This window comes from Notothenia rossii, assembly GCF_949606895.1.
Source record: "Notothenia rossii genome assembly, chromosome: 8".
Lineage (NCBI taxonomy): Eukaryota > Metazoa > Chordata > Actinopteri > Perciformes > Nototheniidae > Notothenia > Notothenia rossii.
Window position 1 is genome coordinate 10,774,398 of NC_136906.1, and position 9,839 is coordinate 10,784,236.

Here is a 9,839-nt window from a genome sequence, read left to right on the forward strand (position 1 = left end):
AAAAGTTTGACATCTGGACTTAATGAGTCACATTGCGCATGTTCCAGGTATCGCTTTTTCAATATTCTTAAGGTTAGTGTGCTGGAAAAACAAAACAATAGAAAGATTACTTCATGATGTGTAAGCTCATTTATAGTAAGCAACATAATTAACTTGAGCTTTTGTTTTTGAACACAGCTTAGGGAATATACCTGAAGACAATAAACAAAACCCACATTACACTAAATGACATTTTAAACAGATAAAGACTTCAAATACTGAAGAGACACTTTAATGCAAAGCCTAAAAGGTGACACAGCTACGTTGGAAAGAAGGGAATTCAGATTGACGAAAATCACAGCTGCTATTATGATAGTATGGGATATCCAATTTTAGCTCATAGATTATACAGTAAATACCGTAGCTTACCTTCATTTACCAAATTACATTGACAACTTTATTCAGTGCTAGAAACTGGGAGTATTTAATTTTGTTGGCACTACTTTTAATAGTATTCGTACAGTGGAGTAATAGTAGTTTTTCATGTAGATTGTTTGAAAGTACATTTCAAAATGTTAGACGGTAACATGTGGTATATGCTGTATTTGTATTCATTATCCAAACACAATATTAAAAAGGAAATGGTTTAGTAATTTACTATTTAAAAAGAAAGAGCCACAACAAGTCGAATGATGAATTAATGCATTGATAAATGAATGCCTGGTTCTCAGGTAAGTATTGACTTTCAATCATTTAAATACAATTAGAGTATTTTTGAACGAGTCACAGGTTTTTGCAGGCAATCAATTGTGAGGTGCTGTATGTATGAGTATTTTGGATAAATGGACATACTGTTTTCCAAATAATGGCATCCCTCGTTTCACTAAAAGTTACCACTTTCAACCAAAAGGTGTGCAACTGATAACGTTACATACATAAACGCCAAAGTAGGCTGATTCCCGCGTTGTGTTTGGGTGAAAACCATAAAATCGTGAGTCATGCTGAAGGCTCTTTGAGCATGTTTTCTCTCACTGATTGTGCGGTTATGTTAAATGTTTGATGTTTGATGTATTGTGTCTGACTCTGGATACTTGTCTGTTGATGTTGGACATGGAGCTGCTGTGACGCAAGTCACATTTCAGACTTGATCTGACAAATAAAGCAATATCGTATCGTATATCGTATCTTAATGGTAAGTTCATTGGCGCATTAAAGTTACACTCGGCATTTATAAAAAAACATTTTTAAACAAGTGTGTGCCTGTTTGTATTCCTGTTGACAGCATGCGGACCAAAGTTAGCAACACACACAAACCGTCAAAGCACAAAGACCAGTACACTTATTGTCAGTAAAAAGTAACAGCACTACATTAAAACGTTTTTGAACTGTACCTGAGGTCTGGTTCATCACGCAGTTGATCACACACAAACCTGCGGATACCTGTTTTCGCTTTCTCCGACACATCCATGTCTTACTATGTTCGGTCCTTTTTGGCGGCAGCGGACCCTAGGACTTGACAGGAAGTGACGTCAGACCAGCGGGTTTTCAAAATGCAACACATATACACACAAATACAAACTTGCGCTTTTTTCTTCTTCTAGAAATGAATTTGAAGCAATTATTTGTCTACTTAGAAAGCCTTAACATGACAGCTGTGACGTTTTCTTAGGTTGTATATTGTAAAGACATTAACTTTGGATCTTTCTACTAATTTTCACAGACTGTTGGCTGTCAGAGAACGGTTAGCTCACTTCCGGGTCCTTGCTCTTACTCAGGTTTTCAAATTCATACTGGTTGAACACAAAACCAACACCAATGTTATTTTAACTGCTTTTTTATGTGCTAAATAATAATAAAGCTCCTTTATTGTCATTAAAATATTCATAAAGAATAGAAAAAGCACTTAAACCCTATAAGTGTCTTATGTTTCTTGTGTTGATTTGATATAATTATGTCACATATTTTTAGGAGCTATGTTTTCACAAAATGAAAAGGCACTACAATTCAATAAATCCATCCTACGTGTATAGGTGGTGCTGTATTTGTTTGGAGTAATAAGGTAACATGATAAGGTGTGTGATTTTTCTAAAACTAATGTATATAGTAAATAGATGATATGGAAGCTAGTTAGATGATTCAATAAAGACACACTGAAAATTACATTGGTTTTGTAGTTCGAGCGGTAATTTATTAAGGCTCCCCAAGTGTGGTTGAATCACAAAAAACAATATAACAATTGCAATTGTCTAAGTCCCAAAATATAACATGGCAAACTAAAACCAAACACACTTTTTACTTGTTTTCTGTAAGTGTTTGAGTCCTTTTCTTTTTTATACACTTCAGGAAATAGAGAACAATAAGACCAAGAAGCTGAAGCTGGATTTCACAAATAATTTATTCAGAACATTCTCATGACCACTATAGGACGGAAGTCATATTAGTGCATATTTTAGGGTATTCTTAGGGGACTTTATTAAGAGAGATATATATTGCTCTCATTCAATGTTTTGTTTTCAGGGTGATTAGGTGTGCACAAGATACTGGTGGATATCAGAAATTAAATACGTATCACCTCCATGAAGGTTAAATTCAAATACAACCCAGTAATAATTGCATTTATCATCACTCTATGGCCAATTATTTTGAGCAAATTTCAGTGGTTTGGTATAAGACATAAAGTGAAAGGTCTTGGCTCAGAAAAAACAATGAGTTCTCAAGGAAATGGTCACGGTTCTTCTTGAAACATTAGTCATTTACAGGTGTCAATTCAAAATCTGGTGTGTGCTATCGAGTGCATTGTATCATTTCAAAAATTAAACTCACTTCAGCACTAGTTAACACAAAGATTGCATACAATACAAAAAGTTAAATACCAAACAATAAATTAGGTTCATAAATTAATAAAACATCTTGAAGCAACAGCAGTAATAATTTAAATAAAGAAAATGGAGCTGCTCAACAATCTCATTTATAGACAACCTCCCTAAAAATGGCTACTCAGTTTTATTCCAGTATTAGAATATCATCGCTGTCAGGCTGCATATCAGTCCAACGAATGAAAGATGTTTCACAACCTGAATAAACTGACTTACAGTAATTCCTATAAGCCAAACACAAAGGAGGGTGCCAGTGCACATTATTAACACCCACAGGTGAGGTGAGAGTCGGGTTTTTAGGCCCATTCAGTTACTCGCAGGAGGTTCCTTAAGAAAGGTATACTATGCAGGATTTCCATAACAACAATGTATAGACTCATACCCAAAGAATCTCTCTATCATCATTTATGTTCCACTTTAGGTGGTGTCTGGAACTATTTTCTAATTAGATTTTCCTTTAGGAAGAAGTGGCCAGCCCCCAACCAAAAACAGTGCACAGGACTTCAAAATAAATAATGTAGAGGCTAGATTTCCTGTCTCTCTCCACTGTGGTTGGTCTGTGTCGTCGATGAAGCGTTGCCGGTCTGCTCGACTCGTCACTCTTTAACTCACTCGACCACCGCTGCACTTTTTAAAATTATTTTTTTTAGCTCTGTTCAACTTTTATGCTGTGTGTTTACAAATAGCCGACAAATCCTGCATAGTATGTCCTTTAACATTTGCCAAGAAATATTTATGCCAGTTTCACATCCCAGGTACATTTACACATTTCCTATTTAAATTATGTACACATTTTGTTTTTGTTGTAAACAGAAGCAAAACGTCTCTTCTGTTACACATCAGTCATCGACTCCTACATGTCTGTGCAGTGACGTCTCAAGACATTCAAGGAAATATCTACCTACTGAGCTATTGCTATTATCAAGGACGTCTCTTTCATTCTAGCATTGGAGAAGAAAATAAATGAACATACATGAAGTCGCTCTTCCGTGCAGTATGCTTTCACATTATTAGTCCTTATACACAGTTTGTTGACCGGGCCCTCTTTCGTCATGCATTATATGCCTCCTTACGTGGATCCGTCTAACTCGCCTTTCGCCTCCGGTAGCCCCCTCTTCGTCCAGTGAGGCCCCCGAGCCTCTGGCGTCTAAAAGGTGCAACCCCCCTGGTCCAGACCCTCTGCCATTCTCGTAGATGAGGATATTGAGGGTTTCTTCAAAGATTCGGGCCTCAGGAAACTCAACCTAGAAAGAATCAATTCAGTTTCAGACCTGGCATTTGAATGAGTCAAATACATTTCCTGCAGTTACATTCACCATTATAGTATAATATAAATAATTAAGTTATCTTCTGTTTTTCAATAAGAGGTTTAAGACATACATTAGCTCAACATGTTGGAAGATACACTTATTCGCTTTCTTCCTGTTAAAATATAGAGCTACAGAAAGTTAGGTTAGCTTAAAGACTGGAAAAAGGGGGGAACTTGCTCTCGTGTTTTAATAATGTATTAATATTTACCTTAGAAGGGTGTCAGACGCCTACTGCTTTAATGACATGTTGTACAAACTAGACATGACTTACTTTGGTCTGCTTCTTCTCTGTGGCATAGACGATGGACGTGCAGCACACTTCAGCGATCTTGCGGCCTTCTCCGTAGAAAGACCAGCAGCAGATCTCATCCCCAAGCACATCTTTGACAAACAGGACGCGGCCATTAAACCGGAGCACCAGTTTGTCAAAGAGTTCAATATTCTTCAGCAGGTTATCATCAGAGTTGCTGGACAAAGGGGAGAGAGAAAGAGCACGTTAGTTTAAACGGAAAAGATTCATTCATTAATGTCAAGTGACACTGGGATTAAGCTTGGAAAAAAATCTGGCTTATGAAATTGTTTTTCTACTCTCTAAAGAAACGTGCACGGTCAGCTTTGAAGTTTACCTGGTGTAAGAGTATTTGTTGTTCCCTCTGTTGTTCTGCAATTTGACTACCGGCTGTAGAGAAAAGAAACAGGTATAAATACTCATAAAGCAGTAGTATATGTGGAACAAGGTTTTTGAAAACTGTGTACACTCCAAACATAGTAAATCACACCTTTGTCATTTAGTTGAGACACAAAGTTATTTACCTTTCTACACGAAGCCATTATTTTCTGTTCTTCTTTGGCTGAGGTGATCATGGGGATGCGACACACTGTTTCAAAAACATCCTTTTGTTTCTGAAGGTGAACAAAGACAGTAGATTTAAAAAAACACATTCAATCTAACTAACACACTTGTTAAAGTCAATATTAAAGTCAATTTAACCTCAGAAATAACGAGAAACCCCAACATGTTAAATCCCCCCTGAAAATATGCAAGTATTAGTTTGTTGTTTATTCTCAAAAGTAGCTGCTTACCTGCATGGCACTGATGCAGAGCTGCGCGAGTCCCTGGACCCGATAGTACTGCGCCTCCTTCAGAACCTCATCCAGTTCTTTGTGATCCTCTGGAAGTGGGACTGAGCCGTCCCGCAGGAAGTTCAGAACCAGTCCAAAATGTCGGCCACACCTGTCCAAAATGACCCAACCTGGGATAGAAGGAAAACAGTTTTGAGTCATTTGTATTTTTCAGTCAACTTTGGTTCTCTAAAAAAAAAAGGGGAAACAGCCAACAAAGACACCTTTCTGATACTACTGATCGTGTCGGTTACACCATGACCACACCAGATACATTTGGTAGTAAAAGTCAGCGTGTGAGAGTCAAATCTCAGTACAGTATTTTTGACGTTTGAAAAGCTAAAGATGCACCTACCTCAATTTGCCTGGCCGATTACCATTACTTTTTAGAATTGGCTGGCCAAACTGTTACTTTGCTTTAATGGGAATTCGAAACTCATGTTCGTAATAAAACATTGAATATTGGATAACTGCATCATGCCACATCATCTGCATGTTTTTACCTAGCAGGTGTTACAGAGCTGTATGACTTCCTCTACTTAAGAACTTCCACACAAAGGTTGATGGTGTGTGTGTGTGTGTGTGTGTGTGGCTGTGACGTTACTCTCCGTGCACGACATTAACTATGATACGGAAATACGCAAAGAGAAAAGAAATCAAACAGATATATGAGACTGATCAGCTGGTTGACCACCGCCCCTTAGAATCGCTGCCGAAGATCACGAGTTGTATAATTGCCCTCCACTGCAGAACATTCGATTTTATATTTCAATGTATGCTAAAACTGTAAGGTTCTACTCATGTTAGAATTAAATTAGTACTTGTATGTATATCAATTCAAAACAGAGCATCTGAAACAACTATTAAGTCAAAATAGATCCATACTAAAAATGCTGATGTCAGTGGCACATGCTTCAAGACATTACAGCATAACAAATGGATCCAGTCGAAGCGTTTAGTGTCTACCAGACACAACCACTTACCTTCAGAGTCTATGGAAACTTCTGTTCCTCCATTGCATATGCTCCGCAGCAGACTGTCTTCCTTGCTTAACGTCTGGACAGTTGTATAATGCAGGGAGCCACCCACATTTAATTTGACATACTTGCTCCCGAGCAGACCTCGATTTCTGAGCTCATCCGAGTTGTGGAAGGCAGGCTGGGAATTAGCAGACTGGGCCGAGTCAGCAGCATGACTGCCTACTGAAGCCTCAGCAGACATGGGGCCGAAGAGTCACTTCCTGACTGCAACACAGAAGGATATAATGGCTTGTTACTGAACATTTGGACTAGAAGAAGTGACAAATGTTTAATTATTAACATTAGAGTGCATAGATTCTATTTAAGTTGTATCCTAGTCGAGAGCTGTGTTTGTAAACCATGAATATAATGACTGAATCTGAAGCACTCGATTGTTGTCAACTGGACGATGACATGGTCCTTTTTCTTGTATCACAAAAGCAGGGCATTCAGCATGAAGTATTTAAATTGCTTAGTGAAATTGAAGCAAACAATTGGTAAAAAGGCCCACTGTAAAATAAGGCAATTGAACGCTGAAAAAAGTCCTATAAATAAAATTGAAGTAAGAAATGAAGCGTTGACAACATTTCCTTTGCTATTGTGAAAATCAAAAAGGACAATAAACCTAATAATAACCAATATTCATAAAAAACCACACCCATTGCGTGTCTTGTACTATTAATAATGTCGTTTTTTACTTATTGAACAAACTACAATGTTGAAAAAAATACCATAAATGGGTACTAAATGCAAAAGATGTAGTTTTAAACCAACTTATAACCAACTCCTAATGCACAAAGTCATATTCTCAGTGGGATACAGGAAGTGCTGCTTCAAAACACTTGTTATTCTTCATTATAATAATGTGTCCCACATATGTTTATGCACCTTGACTTTCAACAGACGTCTACTGTTACAGCTGACCATAGTTAACACTAAAGTGAGGTATTTAATAATATAATATTAGATAGAAAGACCCTTTATTCATCACAAATTGGGACATTATTTTTTGTCACAGCAGTACATACAACACGCGAGTTTAAAAATATTTTAAAGGTAGAATAAGATACAAATATAACACAAATTCACAGTTGAACAGACATATATCACAATAGTATCAAAATAATACACAATGTACAAAAAAGAGTGAATACATGTGAATTTTCTCCAATAGACAAGCTCACTAGGCAACATAAATATATGGAAATATACTAGAGAAAGATATTGACATTGTATTACATCACAATTGTGTAAAGCAACAACTAAGCTACAACCACAAGTACCAATAGGTAAAAAAGGATTGATATGTAGTTAGTTGTGGAAATGATTTATGCGTACCAATCAATGTAGTAAAAGTATTATCTTATAATAAATGGTACTTACCACAGTGAACATCCAAGGGAGCTGCAGGAGTGAACCTAGCTTAACGAAGATAGCCAAGCGTTGATCAGCCAGCAATCGATAACCAGCTAGCCAGCTAACCCTAACCACACACAGTGAATTTACAACACAGCTATCGTTTGACAACACATTTTAATCGCAATATCTAAATAAAAGAGGCTAACAACGGCTATCCCCTTTAGCCAAGCTTCAAGATAGAAATCCTCCTATGTTTTGTTTCGCTTCTTGTCTGAACAATCAGAGACTGGGTATCAAACAAAGCTAGCTGCTACATTAAGAACGGTCAATCCCATTGTTAGACATAAAGAATAATAACTGATGCTAATAGCAGAAGCTAACTAGGTCACTCGGAAACGAAACTCGCACATCTTCTTGTTCCGCTGTTCTTCTTCTACTGCACCTTTGTGTGAGGTAAACAACGTGTCACGTGATTTAGCGCCACCACTTGGAAATTGTGATAAACTGGGAAGGTTCAAAGGTTCAAATGTCCTACAGTGTAGTTGTGCAATGAACAACTTGGGTCATAGGTTCCTCAAAGTATGCAATCTAAATGATATACCAGATATAAAACAACAACATGTATCATTCGCTCGTTATTAGTGACTGTTCCATGAAGAGTGTAGTGTATTTATAATCACTAGTCGATACTTCCCTCCCGTGGTCACAGGGCGGAACTACAGCTATGGCTAACGCAGACTAATATCCCTATAATCCTTTTTTCTAAATAATAAAAAACAAATGTTATACTGTTATTATTGCAAATAACAACAATTAACATTTTCAATACTTTTCTAATGTGGTGATTAGTCTATTCTTGCCTTGAGGATTTAGTATCAAGCGGAATGACAGTTGCTTGAAAGTATAGTCATCCGTGTTTACTGCCCTCTATTGGTCATAATGGAATAATACATTTATAAAGTTAGCGTCAATGCAGACATGAGAACATTCTACAACTTCTGGTAAAGACTTTCAAAACAATGTAGTCAAACTGAACCAAAAGAAAACTATTACCTTAGTTTTTCCACAACCTAATTATGTTACTCCACTACATTTTAGAGTTAAACATTTGCATTTGTTTTACTCAACTATAATTCATTTCTTTGATCATTCTTTAGTATTTTTATTTAAGTAAAAAACAACAACCAAAAAATGTATTTATAACAGAGTATTTATTTCTAAATATAGTATAAAATATCTGGATAACTCTACCCTTCCCTTGTAGAGAACACAGCTCCAGATTCTTCAGTGGGAATAATACAGATATGTATTCTCTTAATTATTATTTACTAGCCCTTAGCCTTTTAGCTATGTGAAAAAGGCCATACAAGTTCAAAATGATCTCTAAAACAAAATAACTTTCCCACTCTCCTATATGTTTTGGATTTGATGTATCAGTATGGTGCATGTTCTTTGCATGCACAGATTGGTATAGCAGTGACAAATAAAAGCCCATTTCTCACACGTTTTACACCATTCAACAGAGACTTTATTTCCATTTCAGCAAATAATTTACCGCCTTCAAAAGAGTGTATTCATATATGAAGCAAAGAAATGCTACTGATGAAAAGAGAATAATTAAATCTACAAAGCAACAGTCTCCAGGATCCTCCATTTGGCACAGTGAATGAGAAAACATTCACTGTTCAAACAATCAGTTGTAAATAAATACATAATGCATCACAGCAAGCAGCCAAGTTTGTAATTTTTCATCAACATAGTGCATACAACATCAAATCTGATAACAAAGATAACTGTCGATAACTATAATGATAATGGCAAGATTTGAGCAGAAGCAATATCATTTACAATCAGTGCATGCTCTAAGCATAATGACATTCATGTCCTCACCTAGTCTTACATGTCATGTGACACTGGGTGACGGTGCACTCCAGAAACAGCGAAGAATAAAATAAACTGCTTTTGTAAACAGTATTGCAACAACAGATGAAACACTTAGAGACATTAAATTATTTAACATTATATTTTGGCACTGAATTTTCATTAAATATATAATGAAAATATATAACCTCCCACCACCATGTAAGTGTAGATTAGAGGCTTATATATATATAGTTTAGTATATATATTAACCTCAATCAATATTAAGTCAAATATTTACATTCACTTTCTGA

At 36.4% G+C, this 9,839-nt stretch overlaps 2 protein-coding genes across 2 annotated transcripts in view; both read right to left on the minus strand.

Moving 5' to 3' along the window:
- Nucleotides 1-1,526, minus strand: part of hirip3 (HIRA interacting protein 3) — a 4,696-nt gene extending 3,170 nt beyond the window's left edge. The window contains exons 1-2 of the mRNA XM_079642236.1: nt 1,371-1,526; nt 3-81 (exon numbers count right to left, since the gene is read on the minus strand). Of these exons, the coding sequence (XP_079498362.1) occupies nt 3-81; nt 1,371-1,447 (156 nt within the window). The 5' untranslated portion in view covers nt 1,448-1,526. The remainder of the gene's footprint in view (nt 1-2; nt 82-1,370) is intronic.
- Nucleotides 1,527-2,356: 830 nt separating this feature from the next.
- kctd13 (potassium channel tetramerization domain containing 13) lies at nt 2,357-8,119 on the minus strand. The gene is made up of 7 exons (XM_079644531.1): nt 7,690-8,119; nt 6,271-6,531; nt 5,249-5,418; nt 4,979-5,068; nt 4,792-4,844; nt 4,437-4,632; nt 2,357-4,099 (listed from the first exon to the last, which is right to left on the minus strand). Exons 2-7 carry the CDS (start codon nt 6,506-6,508, stop codon nt 3,866-3,868), a joined length of 981 nt encoding a protein of 326 aa, XP_079500657.1. The 5' UTR covers nt 6,509-6,531; nt 7,690-8,119; the 3' UTR covers nt 2,357-3,865.
- Between the last annotated feature and the right edge of the window lie 1,720 nt (nt 8,120-9,839).

Bases quoted from the DNA above. Each gene is read 5' to 3' on its own strand.
- kctd13 (XM_079644531.1), bottom strand. From the start codon at position 6,508: ATGTCTGCTGAGGCTTCAGTAGGCAGTCATGCTGCTGACTCGGCCCAG. The intron at 5,419-6,270 runs GTAAGTGGTTGT...CTTCTATCCCAG, and splicing joins AGTTTCCATAGACTCTGAAG to GTTGGGTCATTTTGGACAGG. The intron at 5,069-5,248 runs GTAAGCAGCTAC...GTTCACCTTCAG, and splicing joins TCTGCATCAGTGCCATGCAG to AAACAAAAGGATGTTTTTGA.